This window comes from Anolis sagrei, chromosome 5, assembly GCF_037176765.1.
Source record: "Anolis sagrei isolate rAnoSag1 chromosome 5, rAnoSag1.mat, whole genome shotgun sequence".
In the NCBI taxonomy this organism is placed as follows: Eukaryota; Metazoa; Chordata; class Lepidosauria; order Squamata; family Dactyloidae; genus Anolis; species Anolis sagrei.
Window position 1 is genome coordinate 155953783 of NC_090025.1, and position 26353 is coordinate 155980135.

Sequence of the window (26353 nt, forward strand, 5' to 3'; positions counted from 1 at the left end):
ACTCTGGTTACATTCCGTATAGACTACTGCAACACTCTCTACGTGGGTTGCCTTTGAAGACGGTCCGGAAGCTTCACCTAGTCCAACGAACGGCAGCCAGGTTGTTAACAGGAGCAGAGCTCAGGGAGCACACAACCCCCTTGTTGCGCCAGCTCCACTGGCTGCCAGTTTGCTACCGGACCCAATTCAAAGTGCTGGCTTTGGCCTATAAAGCCCTAAATGTTTCTGGCCCAACTTACCTGTCCGAACGTATCTCCCCTTACAAACCACTGAGGACTTTAATATCATCTGGGGAGGCCCTGCTCTCAGTCCCGCCTTCATCACAAGCACGTTTGGCCGGGACGAGAGACAGGGCCTTCTCAGTGGTTGCCCCTCGGCTATGGAACGCTCTCCCTAGGGAGATCGGATTGCTCCCTCCCTCTTGATGTTTTGGAGGCAAGTTAAAACGTGGCTATTTGAGCAAGGGTTTACAAATACAGAGTAGCTAATATAGGAAATCGAATGACCTGACAATGGAATTGGATAATGCTTGAGAATAATGAGACGCTGATGATGTTGTTTTTATTGCTTTTGTGATGTCTTATACTGTTTAATGTTTTTTATCTATATTATGTTTTATGTATACTGATTTGTTGGAAACCGCCATGAGTCGCCAATTGGCTGAGAAAGGTGGTATACAAATACAGTAAATAAATAAATAAATAAATCCTCCATTCATGCCTCTTCAAATTCTACAGCACTGCTGGTCACAGCTGAACTCCAGCTGGAGTGCTCAAGGGCCAGGGCTTCCCAGTTTTCAGTGTCCATGCCAGAGTTTTTAGGGTTAGCTTTGAGCCCATCTTTAAATCTCTTTTCCTGTCCACCAACATTCCGTTTTCTGTTCTTGAGTTCGGAGTAGAGCAATTGCTTTGGGAGACGGTAGTCGGGCATCTGGACAATGTGGCCGGTTCAGCGGAGTTGATGGCGGAGGACCATAGCTTCAATGCTGGTGGTATTTGCTTCTTCCAGCACGCTGACATTTGTCCGCTTGTCTACCCAAGAGATTTTTAGGATTTTCCGGAGGCAGCGCTGATGGAATAGTTCCAGGAGTTGCATGTGATGTCTGTAGACAGTCCACGTCTCATAGGCGTATAGCAGGGTTGGGGCGACAATAGCTTTATAAACAAGCACCTTGGTCTCCCTGCGGATGTCCCGGTCCTCAAACACCCTCTGCTTCATTGGGAAAAATGCTGCACTCACAGAGTTCAGGCAGTGTTGTATTTCATATACAATTCATGCCCATAACCTGAAGATAACGTTTCACAATAATTTTAACAATTTTGTGCATCAAGTTTGTGTACATTGAGCCATTAGAAAGTAATGATGTTCAAAACACTTGGAGGGCCGAAGTTTGCCCATGCCTGGGGTATACACACGTTATCTTCAGGTTGGCAGTTCCTTTTGCTACTAGAATAGGGACCCGTAATCACCTACAGATGTGAGAGCTGAACCATAGGGAAGGCTGAGCGAAGGAAGATAGATGCTTTTGAACTGTGGTGCTGGAGGAAAGTTTATTAGGAAAGTTCTGAGATTGCCTTGGACAGCAAGAAGATCCAATCACTCCATACTTCAGGAAATAAAGCCTGACTGCTCATTGGAGGGAAGAATAGTAGAGGCCAAGATGAAGTACTTTGGCCACATCATGAGAAGACAGGAAAGATTAGAGAAGACAGTGATGCTGGGGAAATGGAAGGAAAAAGGAAGAGGGGCCGACCAAGGGCAAGATGGATGGATGGTGTCATTGAAGTGACTGGATTGACCTTGAAGGATCTGGGGGTGGTGACAGCCGACAGGGAGCTCTGGCGTGGACTGGTCCATGAAGTCAGGAAGAGTCGGAAAAGGACTGAATGAATGAACAACAACAACATAGGGAGGAAGAGACAAGCGAACCAATCAGAGAGCGTGTGAGATGCGTTCGTCCAATCACATGCCTCCGTCCTCTTTTGAAAAAAAAAAAGCTGCGAGCGGGGCAATCTTAGCCTCCTTTCCAGCTGCCCCTTGTGAGTCTAAGTCCCTCCTCCTCATCCTGGTCAGGAAAAGCAGAGCGCGGCGCACTCTCTTGCCCTTTCTCGGCCGCCGTAGGCGAAGGAGACAGGCGCGTTCTCGCAATGCCTGTTGGGACGGGCTGCTAAGTTCTTAAGAAGCGGGGAAAGTCTCTTGGAAGCGGTGGAACTGTGTGGAGTAGGCCCGAGGCGCCTCAGGGCGTGGAAATGATGCGGGCCGGCTAGAAGTCTCTTCTGGGTGAAGTGCGAGGGTGAGCTCAGGCCTCGTCGTGGATCTGGGAGGCGGAGGGTCCCTCCCCACAGAAGCCCTCTCCCTCGGGGATTCGGTGGCTGAGAAGGTAGATAGGCAGACTTGCAGGCCCCTGGGAACAAGGCAAGCATCTTTTGTGCCTTCAGTCTCACTGCGGGCCTTATACACAACGGGGAAAATCACAGCTTGCCTCTTGGAATTTTGTTTTGGATTGTTGTGAAGCCATGGGAACCGAATCCGTGCAGGGTTGTCGCATACATTTACCTTCAGATTATGCCAGGCATGGGCAAACTTGGTCCCTCCCTCCAGGTGTTTTGGACTTCAGCTCCCACCGTTCCTAACAGCCTCAGGCCCCTTCCTTTTGCCCCTCAGCCGCTTAAGCGGCTGAGGGGCAAAAGGAAAGGGCCTGAGGCTGTTAGGAACGGTGGGAGTTGAAGTCCAAAACACCTGGAGGGAGGGACCAAGTTTGCCCATGCCTGAGCTGTGCCACAAAGTTCTTCTTCTTCTTCTTATTCACCTCTCCTGATGGCTCGAAAGTCAAAAAGGTACAAGCATAAAATGTAAACAATAACTCACATAGCTAAAACACAAAAAATGTAAAAACTTGCACCAAACACAGATACAGAATTGACATATAGTAGCAATAGAATGTAAATCAATGTTTCTCAACATGGGGATCAAGACCCCTGAGGGGGTCGCAATGAGAGTGTCAGAGGGGTCCCCAAAGACCATCAGAAAACACATTATTTTCTGTTTATCATGAGGATTCTGTGTGGGAAGTTTGGCCCAATTCTATCATTGATGCGGTTCAGAATGTGCTTTGATTGTAGGCGAGCTCTAAATCACAGCAATGACAACTCCCAAATGTCAAGGTCTGTTTCCCCGCAAACCCCACCAGTGTTCATATTTGGACATATTGAGTATTGGTCTCAAGTTTGGTCCAGATCCATCTTTGTGTTGAGTCCACAGTGCTCTCTGGATGTATGTGAACTACAACTCCAAAACTCAGTGCCCATCAAACTCAGTATTTTCTGTTGGTCAGGGGTGTTCTTTGTTCCAAGTTTGGTTCAGTTCCATCGTTGGTGGAGTTATGGAGCCTCCGGTGGCGCAGTGGGTTAAACTCCTGTGCCGGCAGGACTGAAGACCGACAGGTCGCAGGTTTGAATCCAGGGAGAGGTGGATGAACTCCTTCTATCAGCTCCAGCTCCACATGCGGGGACATGAGAGAAGCCTCCCACAAGGATGATAAAACATCAAAAAATCATCTAGGCGTCCCCTGGGCAACGTCCTTGCAGATGGCCAATTTTCTCACACCAGAAGCGACTTGCAGTTTCTCAGGTCGCTCCTGACATGACAAAACAAAACAAAACAAATGGTGGAGTTCAGAATGCTCTTTGATTGAAGGGAAACTATAAATCCCAGCAACTACAACTCCCAAATGTCAAGGTCTGTTTTCCCCAAACTCCACCAGTGTTCACATTTGGGCATATTGAGTATTCGTGACAAGTTTGGTCCAGATCCATTACCGTTTGAGTCCATAGTGCTCCCTGGATGTAGGTGAACTTCAGCTCCAACACTCAGTGCCTACCAAACCCTTCCAGTACTTTCTGTTGCGCCAAGTTCGGTTCAATTCCATAATTGGTGGAGTTCACAATTCTCTTTGATTGTAGGTGAACTATAAATCCCAGCAACTACAACTCCCAAATGACAATATCAATTCCCCCCAACCCCACCAATATTCAAATTTGTGTGTACTGTGTATTTGTGCCAGTGAATGAAAATACATTCTGCATATCAGATATTTACATTACGATTCATAACAGTAGCAAAATTACAGTTGTGAAGTAGCAATGAAAATAATGTTATGTTTGGTGGTCACCACAACATGAGGAACTATTAAGGGGTCGCAGCATTAGGAAGATTGAGAACCACTGATGTAAATCAAAACTTACCATTGAAAGTTAGCTAAGTAAGCCTGCCAGAAGAATTGAGCCTTCAGTTACATTTTCAGTTCCGACAGTTCTGTTCACTCACATTCCATTTCCCGTTCTTGAGTTTAGAATAGAGTAACTGCTTTGGGAGATGGTGATCAGACATTCAGACAATGTGGCCAGTCCAGCGGAGTTGATGGTGGAGGAGCTTCGCTTCAGTGCTGGTGGTCTTTTCTTCTTCCAGCACACTGACATTTGTCTGCCTGTCTTCTTAAGAGATTGCAGGATTTTTTGGAGGCAATGCTGATGGAATCGTTCCAGGAGTTGCATATGACGTCTATAGACAGTCCACGTTTTGCTGACATATAGCATGGTTGGGAGGATACTGGCTTTATAAACAAGCATCTTGGTCTCTTTACGTATCTCCTGGTCCTCAAACACTCTGCTTCATTCGGAAAAATGCTGTACTTGCAGAGCTCAGACAGTGTTGTATTTCAGTGTCAGTGTTGACTTTTGTGGACAGGTGGCTGCCAAGGTAGCGGAAATGGTCAACATTTTCTAATGTTATACCGTTAAGCTGTATTTCTGGCATTGGAGAGGGATTGACTAGTGACTCCTGGAAGAGTACTTTGGTTTTCTCGGTGTTCAATGGGAGGCCGAGTTTCTCGCATGCTTCTGTGAAGGTGTTTAGAGTGGTTTGTAGGGCTTCTTCTGAATGCGCACAGACAACATTGTCATCAGCATATTTGAGTTCTATAACAGACGTTTTTGTGACCTTGGTTTTGGCTTTCAGTCGGCGGTTTGAAAGTTTGGCGGTTTGAGTCTGAGGAGCGGGGTGAGCTCTCGCTGTTAGGCCCAGCTTCTGCCAACCTCGCAGTTTGAAAACATGTAAATGTGAGTAGATCAATAGGTACCACTTCTGCGGGAAGGTAACGGTGCTCCATGCAGTCATGCTGGCCACATGACTGCATGGACAAGGCAGGCTCTTCAGCTTATAAATGGAGATGAGCACCACCCCTCAGAGTCGGAACCAACTATACTTATTGTCAGGGGAAACCTTTACTTTTACTTTAATTAAAATCACAGAAGCCCCTGATGATCTTAAAAACTTCCTTCTTTAAAGGCCTGCCTGAATGAAAAGGTTTTAACCTGCTGCCTGGAGTGGAAGAGAAGGCGATCCTGTAGGTAACCTGGACCTAAACCATGTAGGCTTTAGAGGTCAAAACCAATATTTTGTGCTTTGCATAGAAACTAATTAGCAACCAGTGCAGTCACTTTAGAATAGGTGTAATATGCTTACTCCTGGATGTTCCTGTAAGCTATCTGGCTGCCATGGATGGCTGAATCTAAGGATCCAGAATATGTGGTGTAAATTTACCTTCAGGCTATGCCTTAAGGCACATAGCAAGCCTAAATGAATGTTGAGTTTGGAATTGGGTTGCATCTGCAAGTATTCCAAAAAAGTCCAAATCCAGACTGCTTCTGTTCCCAAGCATTTTGAATCCAATTTGGTCCAGTTAGAATAGAAAGTACTATGAACAGATTTTCTGACACTTTTTATGCCTCTCCCACCAAACAAGATGCCAGTTGTTTCTCTCACAAACATACAGTCTTAGTATTTTTTGTGATTTTCGTGCTTGTCAAATGGGCGTTGTCTCAGTTGAGCATGCCCAGAATTGTGGCTTATCACTCGCCGAATAATCCTAACAAAATATGTTGTGGCTCTTCCAGTTAACTCCCTGGTTCCCACAGGGGGGGCAATTTGATTTTTAAAGGGGCAATTCAAGAATAAGTTATTAACAGTGAATTTGATGAAAGCATTACAGGAAAAGCTTTTATTTATGCATTTCAGTTTTCTGTTGTATGTTTTGAAGCTTTATTTCCTATTTTTAAATATAACTTCTAACAATTTCTTAGTTCTTTCACCCTCAGTAGTTCAACTGTCCTTTAATTTTTTTTCTTTTTCATGGATCAAGATTTTAAAGATACTTAGGTGGGGCATAGCCAAAAAATATTGGGAATCATTGAGTTAACTACTGGATATTCAATGCTGAGGAGCTGAGTTGTGAGCAGTTGTTGAGCAGTTGGTGAGGTGTGCAGTAAATGAAATGTCTAACACACAAGTGTATCTTTTGTGTCTCAGGCGTTATTCAGTTGGTGTCTGTTTCTCTGCATGTATCATGGGAGAAAGCTTCCATTATCTGGTAACTTCGAAAATGGTCCTAGTCCTATTTATTATTTACGCACTTACAGAAGTTGACCAGGTATGTGGGATGGCCATTATAATTCTAACAAGATCTTTGTTGGCATTTTGTCCAGGCTTATTTTAGTTAACCTGGGCTGCACCCACACAGTTGAATTCATGCTGTTTGATTCCAGTTTAACTGCCATGACTCAATGATTTGGAATCTTGGGATTTGTAGTTTGGTGAGGCACCACCACTTTAGCAGAGAAGGCTAAAGTGCTTGTAAAACTAAACTTGCATAATTCCACGTCTTTGAGCCATGGCAATTAAATTGGGGCCAAACTGCATTAATTTTACAGTTTAGATGCATCCTCAAGTCTGTGACTGGAAATACACATTTGCTAGATGCTGCCTGTTTTATGTGTCCTATCATGGAATTACAGTGCAGTTATTAATAGGTGTCTTCATAGTTGAGGCAGTCATTACCCAATCTGTAGACTACTGTGTACAACATTATTCACAATGGCTGTTTGTCAGAAGATGTTTGCATTGATTTATTGTACTTACTTTCTTAGTAGCATACTTGAGGTGATTACAATAAATAAGTTTAAAAAAAAAGAAAAAAAGGTTTTAAAGGGTCTTGTGTATCTAACTTCTTTATAACTCAGAATCTATTTTCCCCTTTGGCTTACAGCTTCAACCATGCAGGAAAGCATCCGTTTTGCTTCTTCGGGAGATGATGATGTTAAAATATGGGATGCATCATCCATAAATTTAGTAGACCAGTTCAGTCCTCATTCTTCTTCCCTCCCAATAAACTCTGTATGTTGGGGCTGCAACAGTATCCTTTGTTTTTGCATGGAGTGCAATATCTGGGGATGTATTTCCTCAATATTTTCCAGTAATAGTTTTCTTTAGGATTTTTTTCTTCCTGGTAGATTAACATTGGATTGTGCGATTGTTAGACTGTACAGTCTAATTAAATTATTGTCATATTTGTATCGGTTTACATCTCGAACTCTTCTATTCGTAAACTGCATTTAGCTTGATTGGTGTATGAAAAGGGTGATTAGAAACACTGATGTGGAACTGTACAAATACAGAACATTGCTCATGAGTAAAACCTTTTAAAACAGATAAGCAGAAGTAATAATCTAAAACAGTATTGCCTAATGTCATTAAATGTACTGGGATTAATATATTTATGTCCCTAGCTACTTTACAAAGCTTTGTGCTATATCCTTAACTCTTGTTTCAGATAATTTTTTGGTTACTGCTTCAGGTGCTGGTGATAAAATAGTGATTTCAAACTATAAGGGTAAACCAATTCCTCTTTTTGAACTAGCTGAAGGGGTAAGTATGATGAACTTATTTATTTGGAGTTCAGCTGGGCAATCCTATGTGTATGTTTATTTAGAAATAGGATTAAATGTGGTTTATTCCCCAGTAATGACTATAGGATTATAGTTTTTTAAAGCTTTTGTTTCTATTCTGTTAAAAATAAGTACTGCTTAAAAACTTTAAAGTCAACTTAATTAATTATGCTTCTTAGTCATAAATGTTGACAAAAGTATCAAGCTGAATTATTTCCAGATACTTAATGAATAGCATCCTGTTACTCGTGCCTCAAATTGTCATTTTTTCATAAGGTGCATTAAAAATTCTCCAGAATTTTGTGTCTGGTCCAAAACCTTGCCTCTCCCTATCTACTGATACTTACTGGTGAGAAGAAGGAGAGGGAGGCAGTTCAGACAATGAAGCTGCTTCTTTGGGTTTCTTTGGAAGAAAAGATGAATATACATTCATTTTTTTCTGAGCCCAGTTACTTCTTCATCTGAATTGTCTCTTGTCTTCTCATCAGTAAGCACTAAGCAGAAACAGCGGGGGCCCCTCCCAGGTTTTGACAGTTGCTGAGCTCCCTGGGGCTGCAGAACTTATTGATGTAGGATCTTCTCCAATGATGAGTTGGCTTGAATGACAGTAAAAATTGTGGATTATTAAATTATTGCTACTTGTCTAAAAATAAGGTTGTTTAGTGTGGAATCTCAACATCTGAAGAGAAAATGAATGAAAATTCCATAAAACAATCCTTAAAATAAATTGTGGTGATCTAAAAGAAGTGCACCCTCAAAAATAAAAAAACAAACAAATAAACTCATAGATGTTGTCTCCATTACTACTCCATGAGCCTTCTGAGTGCCAATGGGGGTTTTCATTTTAGTATGACATCTCATGCTGAAGCAAATAGGCAAAATCTACTTCCTAAGGCTGGCTCTCCAAGGAGAGGATGTCTTTCTCAAATCAGGCTAGATGAGTAAGGTTATTCGGGGTATTTTTATTTTCTTGTGAAAAACTCAAATCATCCCTCATGTTTTGTTTTCTTTCTGTTGTTATGATGGCCTCCAAGTTATTTCTGACTTATTACGAAATAAAGTGTAGTTATCTTGGTGAAATTTGTTTGGGGGGGGGGGGCAGCAAGTGGGTTCCCATGGCTGAGCAGGGGATAGTGCACAGCTTCTTAAACTTTTTCCACTTGTGACCCTTCTCTGTCTGAGAATTTTTTATGTGACCCAGGTGAATTCACTGATAATAAACCAGCATTTGTTTATTCTTTTTTGTGGAGTAGAGCTGAAACATTTTTGCAGAGTCCATTGTAGTCACTGGAAGTTTTCGCTAATAGATTTGTGTAAATGAGTGTCATTCAGAAACCTTTTACTGTTGCCAATTTTTGTGACCCCAACATTGACCTAAGGGGACCCCATTTGGGGTCAAAAATCAAAGTTTGAAAAGTAATGGTCCCGTCAAAGTTTCTCAAACTCCGCTCCTTCAGATGTTTTGGACCTTATCTACTACAATTCCTAACAGCTGTTAAGCTAGCTGGTTTTTTTGGGAGCTGAAGTCGAAAGTAATAGTAGTAATAATAATAATAATAATAATAATAATAATACTTTATTTATACCCCGCTCCATCCCGCCCATCAATACAATAGACACAGTATACACAAAACATAAAATGCAAAAACCAATATAATAAACAACACAGAAATATAAAATCAAACACAAGAAATTCCACAGGGCAGGGCCACTTCAGAATAAAAATTTAAAATTTTAAAAAAACAGCACAGTTTGAGAACACTGGTCTAGTGTAACACTCTACCGCTCTCTTTATGGTATGCAAATTGGGATAATGTTGACATTTTAAAAAATTATTTTTTTCTCACCAGGCAAAACAGACATGTATAAGTCTGAGTTCTAATTCCATTTATATTGCAAGTGGAGGTACTGATAACACTGTTAATATCTGGGATTTAAAATTTAGAAAACTTCACCGATCTCTTAAGGTAAGGCAAAATACTTAAGTTTCATATTTTGTCTTTGTATGTGACACAGTAGTTGGATCCAGAATCCTGTTTAAAGTGAATCTATTCAAACCATTAATAGAAAGTAATTTATTCATTGTTAACTTATTCCTTTGATATCCCTATGCTCTAAGTATACAAGTATGCATCTAATCCAATTAAGTGGTTCTCGTCTTTGTGCAGTTCTGGTTAGTGAATTAGTTTATATGAATTATTTCATACATATTAATATATTTGGAGCTTCTGTCTCCATGTATGAATTGAATTTTTTCTTTGCCCTATGAATGAATGAAAATTTTTGAACAAGGATGATATTTTCTTATTTCTCATTTATTTACTTTAAATATATTGTGCATTCTGTTAAGGCATCCATTGTGATATAGATAAAATATGAGGCCTGTGAACCTAATGTGGAAATGATAGTAACGAAGAATGGCAAAGTACAACAATGTCCCCACAATAATTTAAGTAAAGTTTTTTTATTGGTTTTAGTTAATCTTTTTAATCTGTGAATAATCCCTGTACACCTATACCACCATAATTATGTAAATTAGTTTCAGTGCTAACTTCAAGATTTTTTAGCTTTATAATTATAATTATCATATGATAATAAAGCTCCCCTTAAATAATGTTTTTTTTCTCTCAGCTCATAATGCTTTGACATTTACAGTATGCAAATTTAGGATTACGTGGAAGATTGAAATGCTTGAGTAAATATTTCTATTACCACAGGCATGTTTGGAAAATAGTTATTGCACCTGCACTGTATTAAAATAGCATTTTATGTATGGAAAATGTTGAAGACTTTTAAAATATGCACTAAAATAATGACAATTTATGTAATGTCCATATATGGCATTTCTTGGTGAGTTACTACTGCAACTAGTTGCAGCAGCACTATATAGTATACAAGGTATTTTAACAGTGCTACATAAGAAGTAGGTATCTACTTCTAAGGGATTTATAATCTTGTTTTGTGGATTATGTGTGAGTATTAATGGGACGTAACTTCTGGTTTGTAGATTTAGAACAGTCATGTATATAGATATTTGAAACGTCATCACATCAGAATACATGTAAGGAAACAGATATATCAGATAATTTTGTATACACTTTACAGCCCTAAAGCCCCCCTTGAATGCTTCCAATAAAGCAGGTCAAGAGCAACTCAAAATAGATACTGCTTTTAATAAGGGAGATAAGCATTTTGAAATAAACAAAAATTAGGCAAATAAAAAGGAATCAACGGAACCCATTTTCTAAAGCTTTCCAACTTTGTTCATTAGAGGAGGTGATCATTTGTTTAATATGATAGGGAGGGCCCGGACAACTATGGTTTCCAATGATGGAAGGGTATTACTGTTTAGCACAAGTTGAGTGTAATGGTCAGGCAAGATATGTGAAGAGGTTTCAACTGACCACCTTAATTATGAATGTTTCAACTGGCCACCTTAATTAGCGTTTGATGGCTTGGCAGTGCCTGGGGGAACAGTTGAAACATTCACACCTAGCTCCAGCAAACAAGAGTCCTTTGTCCCACCCTGGTCATTCTACAGATATATAAACCAATTTTCCTACTTCCAACAGACCTCACTACCTCTGAGGATGCTTGCCATAGATGCAGGCGAAACGTCAGGAGAAAATGCCTCTAGAACATGGCCATATAACCTGGAAAAACCTACAACAACCCAGTGATTCCAGCCATGAAAGCCTTCGACAATACAGTGTAGGGTTCCTTAGATACATTGTACTCCAACCCACCACATTCATAACCGAGGCTATGAGAAGTCACTATAACAAACTGAGATTGTGTTTCTTTTTCTTTAGGATCATAAAGATGAAGTAACGTGCGTGTCTTTTAATTGGAATGACTGCTATGTTGCTTCGGGATCTTTGAGTGGTGAAATTATTCTGCACAGTCTTGCTACAAATTTATCAAGCACTCCATTTGGCCATGGCACCACTCAGGTAAGGACAACATGGCACTGGAGTGTGTTTCTAATGGTGTTATTGGATTTCACTATATATTTTGTAGCATCCAGAAAATATTCCTATATTAAACAATTCTGAAGTGATCATTAGTATCTTATCCTAGGGACGCATTGTACATTTTTTCCTGCTCCACTCAGTTATTTGTTTCAAAGGTATTTTGGTAAGCCCATTTTGTGCTTGTCTGAAATTTTAACCTTTTGGCTGCACGGCATTCTGAGTTTCCGGATCCCTCTGCATAGGATTGGAATTCTCTAGATATTGTTGGATATAATTCCCATCAGAAGTAAATAAAAAATCAGCCCTGGTGGGCAGATTCAGTGGTGAGGAGCACTAGATGTCGAAGTTCAGCATCACCTGGAGAGCATCATAATTTTCAATCCTGCCCCTTAATGTGGAATCTCTGTCCATGTCACATAGTGGACCTTCCCGTAGATTGGGCTTACATAAAAATTGGCAGGATGGTTGGCTCCCCTGCTTGAACTTCTAATATGGAGTGACAAAATTAATGATCTACTTGAAAGTTATTAAGGTTTAAAGACAGGAATAACGTTTCAAATCCATGTAAACTTTGGCATTAAGTTGAATAACCATGCTTTTGTTCTTGATCTTTGTTCAAATAATATAGAAATTTCATAGTCTCATAAAAGCTTATAGCCAGTGCTAACACTGGAAGGCTTTTTGTTACCATTTTATTAATTAATTGGTTTTTAACTTAATTCATATATTAACAAAGTACACATTCAATTGTCCAGTTACCACTGGGTTTTAATATATTATTTGTATGTAGTCAATGGGAAAAGAAAAAGTGAAAAGGAAAGGATGAAATGTGTGTGCTTTAAACCAGTATCATACAAAGCCCTTCCGAATTGCAGGGGAAGGTCATTCAGTTGAATTCCACAGTTGGTTTGTATCCCTATAATAAAGGCATACCTACACTCACATTTTTCTGGTTAGTTTGCAAGATGTCTTGACTCTGTGAATATGTACTTCTGGTTTTAACACTTTAAGCCTGATTGTTGATAGATGTATTACTGGCCTAAGTTAATCCAAACTACTTTGGTAAAAATGCTGGTAAATCTTTAAAACATGAAGACGCAAAGTGTGTTCCTTCTCCTTTATATGTGAACATATTTTGTTTTTCATTTTTGTTTTTACAAATCCACAATACTGGAAGCAACTTTTTATTGACTTTTTAAAAAGAACATAAAAACATTGAACTTTACATAATAATAAGAGATAACCACTGTTATAGAGATTTATTTATTTAATTACTGTACTTATATCCTGCCCTTCTCACCCCCAAAGGGGGACTCAGGGTGGCTTACAAACTGTGTAAATAATTTAATGCCAGATTCAGGCAGTAACAATATCAGTAAAACACAATATTATAAAACTGTAAAAAACATATATATCAATTAAAATAGTCTTTCAAGCGATTAGAACACATCAAACATATCAAAAGTTTAGCACAAACTGAGCTTTGTAAACATTGAACCAATATTTGCCAATGTAAGAGATGTAAGAATAACAAGAAAAGAAAAGGGAGTTAGCAACAAGAGTAGCAGGATCCCCAACGATCTTCAAGGGACCCTGAAAAGTTAATCTCCAAGAAGTAAGATGACACAAGACACACACACACACACATATATTGAAGAAGGCAGCAGTGTTGGACAGGAAGTGTTAGATAGGACTTTCTGTTTTCTGTTTCTTAACTGTCCTACTATCTATTTTTCTATATTCTCTATACTTGCTTTTCTATTTTTTTGTTTTAGACTGGATAACAAATGCTTTTTCTCTCCTTTTTTAACATCATAGAAACCTTTATGAATTAGACAATGATTGAAGAAGATGATAATATAAGATGTTTTAAAAAGTCCCTATATCTATTATTGTGCCCCTATTTCCTATATTTTATCAATAAACATTATATTGGAAAAAAACCAAATGCACAATACTGGAAAACACTAGCAGCATTTTGTTCATTAGAAATAAAGGTCCTGATATTTTTTATTTGTTGTTATCATCCATCAGTTATATTGATGCAAACTTCTTCTTAATAGTCAGTTTGCTCTTTTTAAAAAAGCCAACACATAGTAGGGTAATAAAGTTGTCATTGCTGTGTTTTATGTGTGGCTTATTTGGAAAACTATCTCTGACAGTTATTGATGGACAACATGCTATTATTTAAAGACCAAAGCCATGAAAACAGGGAAGGTGGATTTTAACAGCAGTGATAAGGTGCTGGACGACCTCTAGAAGGGTTACAGTGGCTGGTGTTTTCGATGTATACGTCTTGTCCTATCTGTTGTGTATTCTGCCATTAGTAACTTTTCATTTTCACTACTGCTTGCAGGAAGACTGGTTTGCTTTTAAATCTTGAGGAAAATTAATGTAAAATAAACTCGATAGAGATATAATGAGATAGTTTTTGGGGATATAAGAAAAAGGGGTTCAAGTTGTTCTTACACATTCCTATATATGGCATCGAATGCAATAATCCAGATCTTCCTTTGATTTTTGTTATCTATATGTCTTTGTGAATTATTTACTTCACTATAATGTGCAGTGATTGAATGAAAAATGCCAGTGGAGCAAATTGCATTAGAAGTAGGAGGGGAAGTTGGAGAAAAGTGAAGGAAAAATAAAGTGGGTGGCTTTATCTGAAGAAGGATCTTATACTTGGATTGTGTAGAAGAAAGAATGTCTATAGGTCTTGCTTGCTACCTGGTTGCATGACAAGCAAAATCTACTGTCCAAAATCTACAGCTATAAAAGGTATAGAATTATTACCTATTTTTCTGGCAACTCTGGTGGGTATGGAGAGGATTTCAGCAAATCTAAAAGTATATACTGTAGTTTTCTCTCCTAGTTACCAAGATCTGAAAAAGAGACGGGTGGAATAGAAGGAGAAAAGGGAAGGATTGCTGCTACATGTTTTTCAGATGCTGTGTACAATGTTTTGGAATGTGTATTCAGAGTATTTTATATACTTAACATATAAAGAGCCCTGGGATTGCATTGGAAATGTATTTTCAGGCATTTGAAATCAAGGACAATTAGAGCCTCATGAAATAAAGAAAATATATTTCTGTCAGCTACAATTTTAAGTACCTTGTTGAACCACATCTTTTAGTCTTGAAAACTCCTAATAGTAGGGACTTGCAGACATTATACTTGTCACTCTGTCAGGATTCAAAAGTTTCCATTGTTACTGCAAAACTGCTTGACTTGAAAACATTGTTAAATGTAATTGCATGTCACTCTGGTAAGACTTAGATGGCAGACTTGCTGACTAAACATCTGAAATAGCTGTTTTTGTAATAAAAATATGGTGTCAGAGCTGATGCTGACTTAAAGGGTTTTCAGGTGTTACTTTTTCTATTCTGTATTCTTGAATAATGTGTCAAATTCAATCTTCTCTGGTTGGGCAATGTATGAGCAATAACAGAGTGCTGAATATATGATCCCTGATTGGCCAGGATCATGTAATCAAGAAGAATTGACTTTCTTAAAAGCACTAAAGGAATGGGTTTTGTGAGCATACATAAGTAGAAGGTGGATCAAGGTCAGCAAACTTTTAGAGTTCTCCTAGAGCCTTCTTTTTGCTCTGAAAATGTTTGCTGCTGAAAATTCATTATAACAAAACCTGTAAACAATTTTCATGTATCTTTTTTCAAAGTGCTTTATGAACATGGGAATATTTGTACAGGATATGCTTTTTTGATACAACCAGTTACTGCCCTCTTAAATATTAGCTGGCAGAGCTGTCTCTTTGCACAACAGTTACAGTTTTGAAATTTTTAACTTAGTTGCACATATATAAAGGCTACATTTTCATGTAGCATTTTCTGTGGAACGCAGTTGACACCACGTAAAAAGTACATAAGTGATTTTCAATGCTCTATATACAGTATGAGGAAATAGTCTCTGCTTGCCGATTCAGTTATGTAATAGATATGAGACAAAGGGAAATTGAGATGGGAGAAGGAAACTAGCAAATTTGGGTAATCTCAGTTAAATGAGAATAAAATTGCACAAAAATTAAAACCTGTAACTTTTTAAATCAGCATCAACTTTGTGAATTTAAATACTGATTGGAATATATTCTACTGCAATAAAATATTTTGCCTTGATACTGTGATTTCTGCATAATGTGTTATGCCTCATCAGTAGTTTTCAATACTTTGTCGGTTAAAGTGTCAGTTATTGTCACCTGCTTTCAAAAAGGAGTAGTGAAAGGGAATCAAAACATGTGTAAATTATAAATCTTTTTGATCTAGAAATAGATTCCAAATACATCTGAGAACCATTATCCAGTTATTAGGATTTTTATAAATTACAGTGACAACAAATCAGATGTAGTTGGTTCATAACATCAGTAATTGTTATACACTAAGATAATGTTTAGTTGGTCATGGGAATGTATCGTGAGTTGTTGCCAAAAACCAATTTTCAACTTCTTCCTTAACAAACCAATAGCAAAACTTTAATGTTAAGTATGTGTACATTTTAGGCTGCATTGTCTTACCTCCCTAATAAATGGTAGAGTTCACCCACTCATTGAAATATTAGCATTATAAACAAAACCCCAAACATTTGCTTTGGTTTAGAATCTCGAGGCCAGGATTTTGTCTGTGTTGCCCATTAAGACCCAGTGGAATTCATGGTGCTTATGTTAATCATGACTGAAATTTCATTAATTCTTTGTAATTATGATTAATTTAGTCTGAAATCAGTCATACATGTAGAACTTGTGGATTGTTCTATGTACTGTTATAAACATATTATACATGTATATTATTTTCCTTACAGCCTGTTCGACACTTGAAATATTCTCCATTTAAGAAAGCATTGTTGGGCAGTGCTTCTGATAGTGGAAACATAACTCTGTGGGATGTCAATAGTCAAACTCCTTATCATAATTTTGAAAATACTCATAAAGCCCCAGCACAAGAAATCTGTTTTTCCCCCATCAGTGAACTTCTACTTGTAACTGTAGGTTTGGATAAAAGAATAAATCTCTATGACACCTCAAGTAAAAGGTAGGCATACGTTTTTCAAGTTTTTTTTTAAAGAGATCGCCCATGGCTTACACTATGAAATAATACATTTTATGAAATGTTGGTTATCAGTAAACAACAAAATGATACCAAAATAAGTTCAGAGTCTTATGTCTTTAATTATATAAATAGATTAGAACATTTGTCTTTTATTCCCATGATTGATTGATTTTGGTTCTTTACTGTGCAGCAAAGTTTGCTTTTGTGACACTTGTTTTAGAGTATTCTTAAAATCCAAAGAAACATATGGTTTCTTGCTTGAGTTGTTTTCTGTTTTTATGGTAATATGAAAACTGCTGGAATATTTATGCATAAATGTTTATATGTGGTGTGTGTATGTGTGAGAGAAGGGAGTGCTAATGAAAGCGGAAGTCTACATTGGCTTATCATATTAAGACATAGTGTAAGGCCAAAAGAATTAATTGAATTAGTCTCTGATTCTGAAACAAAAGAGAGGAAAAGTGAGAAACTCAGCAGAATCTATGTATAGAAGGCAAGACATTGATTCTGGGTTTTCCATTTGCTGACCTGCACGCTTCAATCAGAACTAAGCTCTGTGACTTCTGGTAGTAACCAGATGCACATCTGTGCTTGAAGAATGTAGGCTTATGTGTATTTATTAATTTAAATAGACTGGGGGTGTCAAACTCATTTTCACTGAGGTCCACATCAGCCTTATGCTTGCCTTCAAAGGGCGGTTTATAATAGCATTATAATGCTATTATAAAAGCATTATAAATGCATTTACTGTACATACTCGAGTATAAGCTTAATTTTTCAGCACACTTTTAATGCTGAAAAAGGCCCCCTTGGCTTATACTTGAGTGAGGTTCCTGGCAGGAAGGCGTGGGCCTGAAGCCTTTTCCAGGGCTTCTACCAGTTGCATGCCTCCTCCCCTTTCAGGACAGCAGCCCAGCTGGATCTCTGTGCCGAGAGAGGAGAGGAAGGCGTTTGACCTCTCCTCTCAGCACAGCAACCCAGCTGTGTTGCTGTACCAAGAGGACAGGAGAAGCTGTATGCCTCAGTTAATGTAATTTTACTGATATCTAATTTTATTTTGAAATTTACCAGTAGCTGCTGCATTTCCCACTCTAAACTTATACATGAGTCAATAGGTTTTCCCAGATTTTTGTGGTAAAATTAGGTGTCTCAGTTTATATTCAGGTGGGCTTATACTTGAGTATATATGGTACGTTGCTCTGGCATTGAAAGCCTAATGCATGCCACAATATAAATAAATGAATAATAATAATAGAAAGATGGAAGTATATTGCTTTAGTATTAAAAGCCTAAAACACCTCCTACCAAGGTACCCAGACAGTTTGTGTGAAAGATAAAAGTGGTGGGAGCCACTTTGCTTCAAAATCCCCTTCCAACTTTGTGCCATGGAATGAAGGCTGCTGCATTCTGGCTCAGCTAGGAGGGAAATGGACCAGAAACATTCTTCCTTGCAACTAGGTTCCTGCTATATTTGAAACAGAGGATGCAGCCGGTGCTTGGTAGAAAGGAACGGTGCCAGCACAGGGAGCGTCTGGACTTTACTGGCCACATTAAATGATGCGGCAGGATGGATTTGGCCCATGAGCCTTGAGTTTTACACATGTACTGACCATTGATCAGTAACCATATGACTGAATCAAGGAATTTAAAATTATGGTGGCATATCAGGAAATGTTTATTTTGGATAATTTCAATGCCAGTCTTGACTTGGCAATGACAAATCTCAGGACAGATACATATATTTTATTCTGGAAACTGCATGCCATTTTATGTTGTATTCTTTATCTCTCTCTTTTTTTTTTTTTGGTGTTTGTTCTATTTTTTTTCTTTTTCCTCATAAAGGCAGTTGAAGACTTTAGTAGCAGAAGCTCCTCTAACTGCTGTAGAATTCATGCCTGAAGGAACTTCCCTGGCAATTGGTTCTTCACGCGGAAAGATATACCATTATGACTTAAGAAAACTGACAGCACCTGTGAAATCAGTCAGTGCTCACAAAACCTCTGTGAAATGCATAGCACTGCAGCACTATAATAATTTTTCAAGGGTAAGAGATCTTGTGCTTCAACTAATCATGTGTAGGTTAAAATGTGGAAATATATCTAGTTGTGGTAAATAGGCACCAGCAGTCAGGAAATGTCGTATGCCAGGCTTTGCAATATGTTACTATAATAGTTGCTTACAACTATAGCTATGGAAAAAGGGGTCATCGCACATACCAGGCCCCCTTCCTTAGTGCCCATTCCTGATTTAAATACTCAAATACTTCATCCAAATATTTTTCCACTGCATTTTTGATATCTTCCAAGGAAAAAAAGAGGAGTTTAAACTTTCTGTATTTGTTTAATTTAAATACTGCAGTCCTGCTCTTTATCACAGGACTTTAGGGCATATTGAATAATATGCAATTTAAAATTAAAATTTCAGATTAAAATAAATGGCTTGAACAGGGTAAAATCTATTAAAGATGTAAAGAGGTTAAATAATATAAAAGACTGTTTCATTGCTTTCGTTTTGAACAAAGCACTTCTGATGAATTTATTTTTGTTTTTAGTCAAGTCTTAAAGCCTCACATAAGCAGGCTTGCAAGAGATCAGATGTCAAAGCAACAGGCAGTACTGCGGGAATTCAGAGTGCTAGCATGATAAAAAACTTGACGTCCAACATATCTCCTACTTTCCTGCCACAGTCCATACCAGCTGCTGAAATTAAAGGAGCTGATGCTCTTCAGGATAAATCAGGTACAAACCCCCTGAAATTTGTGGAAAAGTGAAGAGGAGACATTATAACAATGGAGAATTCGGTGGTATTCTGAATTTTGCTTAAGCCATTAAAAATACCAAAGTTCTTATATCCCAACTAAGGTATACATTATTAATGTGTGATATATCTGTATTTGATGTTTAATGTTGCTAGAATACTACCGAAATATCACAAAACCTATGCACACTTTAGACAGTCTGCTTTTATCCATTTGTTTTATCATATGTAACTTTAACACAGACATTACAACTCTATCACCTGTTGTTAAAATGCCGTTCGAGACAAGCATAGCAGTATGTCCAGTTCTGCTGAGTTTAAAATGTTCTGAAGTTTCCCTGCCCTGGCTTTTTGTTGTAAAAAGGTCCCAGCAGGACCAGAAGGCTACTCTGTTCCTTAAAACCTAGGAGCAGATGTTACTGATTATCCTTTCTTATTCCAACTCCTTCCCATTGCCAGAACCATTAAAATATCCTTCTCAAATGAGAAGTTTTGGAAAGGCATGGCCTTTTAGAGATCATAACCTTTTGGAAAACTAAGAATCTCCAGAGTGTGACCCTTTTGGGGATTAATTGGCATTCACACTATTTGGAATAATCATAAGCTTTTGTAAGGTATGATCTTCCTGAGAAGAGTTAAATACTCATTTGAGTGAATCTTCTCCTTAGTGGTAAATAGCCACTAATATTCATTCAGGGCAAATTAGGCTTCTCAGTTGTTAGACTGATATACCTGGTTATCTCTCTGAACTGTTAGGAACAAAGGTATGCCAATGCACAAAAAACATATACTCTCCCATAAAATATATTGCTTTTTAAATCATGCTCGCAAGAGACCAAAATAAGTAGTCTTAAAAGTAACATAGTTGATTTACTTACAAACTTCATGTATTCAGCATAGAGGTACTTTTCTTATTAGTTGATAGTTTAAACAGTAAGTTCTCTAAAGCATTCTGTTTTAGTCTCTTCTTCTTTGCATTTAGACTAACACTCTTCAGTCTAATACATTAACTCAATACAGACTGACTATACACTGCAGTATCTTGACACTGCCAACTTGCATACTGTACTGACTTCTAAAAATGGAGTTTTTTTCTGATTATCCTTTCTTATTCCAACTCCTTATTCCAACTGATTTCTAAAAATGGGTTTTTTTTCTGTTCAAGTGAAAAAGTGACTGAAATGGAGTCTCAGTCTGATTTGCCCCAGATCTGATCAGTCTCTTCCACAACCTCAAACAACATAGAGTTAAGGAAAAACTACATATCAATATATATACGTACAATATAGTAAGCAATCACAATTATATACATAACAAATAACTAGTATAAGTTCCTATTTCCAGCAAGATGGAATGATGACTCTGATAGCTAAAGTTCAGCTAGTAATACTTGTGGCTGCAGAAGTTATGTTTATGTAGCCATTTTGCAACAGTGCTGTAGGTGTGATTTACAATGCTTATTACAAATTAAGAGCTGAAAATCTGAAACCATTGTTTGTCATAAGCAGTGAATGGTTTGGGATTTTTTTCTGTTCAAGTGAAAAAGTGACTGAAAAAAAGTTGAAAATCAAGGGTCTAGATCAGTGATGGGCAACCTTTTGAACGTGGTGTGTCAAAATTCTCCAAAAAACCGAACATAATTCAGGTGGTGTGTCACTTCAAGAAAAAAACCCATAATTTCGCAATATTTAGTATAAATAACCAATATATATATATATATAATTGTAATATATAACTATATTTAATAAACCAAAACATTACGTTACTATGCATTATTATTGTTATAAGACTCAGGCAGTTGGAAACCAGCCCCAAAGGTCACCTAGTCCAGCCCCCTTCTGCCAGGCAGGAAGATAGAATTACTATTACATTACTATGCATTATTATTATTGTTATAAGACAGTTGGAAGGGAGCCCCAAAGGTCATCTAGTCCAGCCTTGACATTTGGGTGTTGCTGGGCTGTATAATTCCTCTGCCATTAAAAAGCATTCCAAACTCCAACAACCACTGAATTGAAATAACCTTGTCATATAGAACTTACATGCCAACTGTGAGAGCCAGGAGACCCAAACACTAACGCAGGCCTGCCGCTGCCTTCTCTCTCTCTCTCTTTCTCTCTCTTCCCAAGCGCAGTGGGCAACCCAGGGCGAGAGGAGGCACAGGGCGAGAGAGAAGGTGGCGGCAGGGGAGGAGGAAGCCCCAGCCCAGAGTTTTCCGCAGCCTTGCTCTCCTTCTCCCTGTCCCATGCGCGGCCACGGTGGTGGGGGCAGGGCCAAGAGGAGGTAGAAAAGCCGCACGTGGGGTGAGGCGAGGGAGAAGGGAAAGGCGCGCACTCTGCCCTTCCTCTCTCACCCTGCGCACGCCTTCCTCGGTGGCAGAGGCAGGAAAGGCACACCTTTCCCTCCTCCCATGCCCCGTGCACGCCTTTACCACCTGGCTCTCACACTTGGCATGTAAGTTCTAACCCTTTACTGCCGCACGGGGCATGGGAGGAGGGAAAGGTGCACACTTTTCTCTGCGCAGGGCGAGAGAGGAAGAGCAGAGTGCGCGTCTTTCCCTTCTCCCTCGCCCCATGCATGGCTTTTCTGCCTCCTCCTCAAGAGCGCCCCCCCCCCCAGGACGCGCGCTCAATGCAAAAGCTTAATTTCTTGCTTTGTCCCTGCTTTGCAAATCCTCCTCGTCCTGATGCCTCTTCCTCCCATCCTCCTCTTCCTTGCCCCTCCTCTGCCCTTGCTGAAGCAGCGGCTGACTAGCGGGCGGGCCGCGTGTCAGTAGAAATGGCTACGCGTGTCAGTACTGACACGCGTGTCATAGGTTCGCCATCACGGGTCTATATCATTAAATCAACTGTCTGCCCTTATCAAGTAAAAAACTAGGTTCAGCTCTTACTTTTTTTGCAAATAAGGACTGTTGCTCTATGGTTTTGTTTCCTTTGAAATAACTGAATATGTTGAGTTTTCTTTTTTGTGTGTGTGTGACATTCAATTAAGCCTTATGTGATACATTGAAAGTTAACCCAAGCAGACAACATAATCTACCTTGTGAAACAGAGAGAGCTTTTAGCACATGCTCATTCACTTCCTTGTGAAATACTGTTGGAGAGTTTTCTGTCAAAGCTATTCAGTATCAAACAGTTCTTCATTGCTAGTTAATACTTAAGGGAAAATAGTCCACAGGAGCTGGAATTGTCTTCATTAATTCACTTTGTCCACAAAATTGATGTGCTAAGACAACAGGTTCTGTTGTATCTTTTTGTTTTTGTTTTTGCTTAACTTGTTGACAGATTGTTCTTGGTAATGGTTATAAGTTTTGTGTGAATTCCAATCTAAACCATGATTCTGTAGACATAAATGCAATAGGACTCAGCAAAATATGCTTCTTACTACATTGGAACCTTCCTCTGCAAACAGGCTTTTGGGGAAGGGTAAGGGATCCTCTGGGGAGGACGGGTGGGATTAGGGGAAATATGAGTTTTAAAGGCCATTTAAATGTATTTGCTGTATTTTAATTCTGTTTTTACTACACTGTTATTATTTAATTGTTTTTTCACTTCTGTATTGCTCTTTTTAAACTGTTTAGTGTGGATAAATGTTAGCCACCTTGAGCCCTCATTGGGAGAAAGGCAGGATATAAATAAAGATAATGATGATGAAGATGAAGATAATAATAATAATAATAATAATAATAATAATAATAATAATAATAGATATCCATTTGTGTATACCAAAATAAGGATGCTCAAGTCTTATTATGTACAATGGCACAATAAAATGGTGTTCATCATATAAAGTGGCAAAATCAAGATTTGCTTTTTGATTTTTTAAAAAATATTTTCTACGTGTGGATGATTTGATGTTGATACAGAGAGCTCTCTCTCTGTGCATATGTTGATAGCTTTCCTCTAATCATAAAACAGATAACTTATTCTAGTATGTCATTCTGAAGTGAACATTTTTTTAAATATGGAAATGAAAAGTGTAGTATTGAATTGATAATTTCATGAAGAAAGCATTGTTTGCCATTAAAACAACTCTTTTATTCAGGAAAATGGATGTGTTCCCCTTGTAGGATTCCCTCGCAGCAGCAGCTTGGATGTGATTCCTTCCAAAGAAATTGATCATGGGAATACCTCCAGCTTAACTAATTCTGATGATTTGGGGAGAAATAGTTTGGGCGATTTGTTCTCCCCACTTCGGGATGGTAAGTTGACCCTAAAACTAAAAAGTAGACTTAGTGCCAAGTCTCCATGCAGTACATTAAAACTAGTATTTTCTCTAATCTCCTGCAGTAAAAACACTTACTATCTTGTTCAAGGTATGGAGTGTCTAGTAAACCTGTTTTTCAAAATTATTGTAACTGGATTAGTTGGTTTACTCTTACGATAGCTGAACGGTAATCCCAAGCATTAAAAGCTTAAATAGCAGTTGTGGGGTTGGAACAAACATTCAGGTAGAGAGCTGTGATTCTGGTTTTGCATTTATAGTTATTTTCCTTTTACAGTCAGTATTTATTGCTCTGATGTCTTTTAGATGCTGCAGCTTGTAAAACAAGTGAAGATGTTTCAGGAAAGGTTGATGGTAAGCACTTTTTGTAATATTTTTTATTGCCATAGTAATAGTAGCAACTGAATAGTGCAGCCAGCTTGTAAAGTAGTAGTAAATCAAATGATTTGAAGAGAACTGTGTGTGTCTGTTGGGAGGGAAATTAATATAATATTTATGTTAAATTTCTTTTCAGATAATATTCAAAATGTAAATACTACAGATATGTGTTTTTGCTTTGCATTCTAGGTTTGGATTTTCAACCATATCTTTCAAGTTTGGATTTTCTCTCCCAGTTCAATGCTGCTTTACCTGTAAGAAAAGGTCAAACAGGATCTAGCTCACATATACTGCATTCTAGTCCACTAAACGTATTTGTTGGCTCTCCTATCAAAGAAGAGGATGGGAACCCAGATGTGGAAGCTAAGAAAGCAAATAACGGAAGACCAGAGTCTAGAGAACACATGCTGGTACAGTGAGCTTCAGCTACTTATAACGGGATATCTCCATGCATTTTTCCGTTACATCTGCATTTTGCTGGATGGAAGCCGACATAAATGATATCGTTGTTCTGTCAGAGTAAACTAGAGATCTGCATCAATCTTCTGCCCCAATTTAGTACACATTTCCATCTTCTATTTCACTTTTGGAGTTAAACATCATTAGAATTACTTGCACATTTTTACTCGCTGGTTAATTCTAAATCAAAATATGGAACTGTCCTCTAACTGGATTGGAGGTAATCATGCTTGGAGAACATATCAGTGTAGACAGAATGTATTAGATCCAATTACTTACATTTGGACCTGATTAAAATCACTTTTACAAGTTAGTCATGAATGAACTTCCCTTGACTTTATTAATATTGTCTCATAGTAAAAAGTCAAAAGTTTCCCGTGACATGAAGTCTAGTCGTGTCCGACTCTGAGCGGTGGTGCTCATCTCCATTTCTAAGCCTAAGAGCTGGCATTGGGCGAAGACACTTCCAAGGTCATGTGGCGGGCATGACTGCATGGAGTGCCATTACCTTCCCGCAGAAGCAGTACCTATTGATCTACTCATTTGCATGTTTTCAAACTGCTAGGATGGCAGTAGCTGGGCCTAACAGCGGGAGCTCATTCCATTCCCCAATTTTGAACCACCAACCTTTTGGTCAGCAAGTCCAGCAGCTCAGCAGTTTAACCCACTGCGCCACCAGGGGGCCCATTGTCTCATACAGTACATAAATTCATGTACATTTTGATGCTGTAGCTGACATATAGAAAGAAAGTGGGGCCTTCATTCAAAGCAATTTGACTGCCCTCTTATTTTCGACCACAACACCTATAAGCCTCAGTCGGCATTGCTTGTACTTCAGGGCCATGGAAATTGTAGGCCTAATAAGACTAAATACCCCAAAGGTGCCAGATCTCATCTGATCTTGGAAGTTTAGCAGGGTCAGCCGTTGTTCTTTGAATAGGAAACCAGCAAGAAATGCCATGTGATATGGGCTGTATTTCAGAGGAAGGAAATGGCAAACTGTCTCAGTGTACCCCTTGCCTAAAACAATCCTTTGAAATCCACAGGGTCACTATAAGTTGACATTTAAGGTGGTTTAAAGGCACACACACACACAAAAGCGTCCCCAAATTTCTGGAAGGCATTACGTTGCCAGAACCACCACACTAATGGTTGTGATATCTATCTTTAGCAGGTCTATAGATTTCTAAAAAATATATGCCTAGATGACTGCTAGTAGGGATATATTCATACAGAGTTTTTTCCCTCCTGAAATGAATGTTTCCTGTCACGAATTGAACAACTTTCACTAGTTGTTCAAAGGGACTGACCCGTGTCACTAATCCTCAAGGAGGTCTCTTGTTTATCTTGCAGAGCCCATGTTAACAGTGGAGTTTGATATCTATTGCTCTGTCTTAACTCTTCTTTTTACAGTTTTGGAGTTTTAATAGTTATTTGTATCTTCTCTCCAAAAGTTCAGCTCATGTAGCTCTGATTCTCCAAATCTAAATTCTCCGCCATTGATAAACGTAGTCAAGAGTCCTGATTCTCGAGAAAGGCTTCTGAAGAATCTTCAGGCTCAATTGGCCTATGAATCACCAGTGAATGGTAGTACTACCTCAACTAGTAAGCATAAGTCATATTTTTGTTACAAGACCTGTGGCTAATGATCTGGCATCCTAAGTTAATTGAAAGGAAAATAAATGATTTCAGACTACTCCCCCCCCCCCTTTTACAT

The 26353-nt window shown here is 38.7% G+C and overlaps 1 protein-coding gene across 4 annotated transcripts in view; it reads left to right on the forward strand.

Annotated features, from left to right (window-relative positions):
- The first annotated feature begins 2065 nt into the window (after window positions 1-2065).
- The window catches only part of NEDD1 (NEDD1 gamma-tubulin ring complex targeting factor), a 28967-nt gene continuing 4679 nt past the window's right edge, over window positions 2066-26353 (forward strand). Inside the window, exons 1-12 of one of the 4 annotated variants that reach the window (XM_060777276.2) lie at window positions 2066-2293; window positions 7103-7249; window positions 7667-7761; window positions 9632-9748; window positions 11594-11734; window positions 16571-16800; window positions 18661-18862; window positions 19370-19556; window positions 23645-23776; window positions 24106-24153; window positions 24367-24431; window positions 26091-26241. In XM_060777276.2, coding sequence (XP_060633259.2) covers window positions 7111-7249; window positions 7667-7761; window positions 9632-9748; window positions 11594-11734; window positions 16571-16800; window positions 18661-18862; window positions 19370-19556; window positions 23645-23776; window positions 24106-24153; window positions 24367-24431; window positions 26091-26241 — 1507 coding nt within the window. In that variant the 5' untranslated portion in view covers window positions 2066-2293; window positions 7103-7110. Of the gene's footprint in view, window positions 2416-7102; window positions 7250-7666; window positions 7762-9631; window positions 9749-11593; window positions 11735-16570; window positions 16801-18660; window positions 18863-19369; window positions 19557-23644; window positions 23777-24105; window positions 24154-24366; window positions 24588-26090; window positions 26242-26353 lie in introns of all 4 variants that reach the window. The other 3 variants (XM_067469133.1, XM_060777275.2, XM_060777274.2) reach the window with 3 other exon arrangements.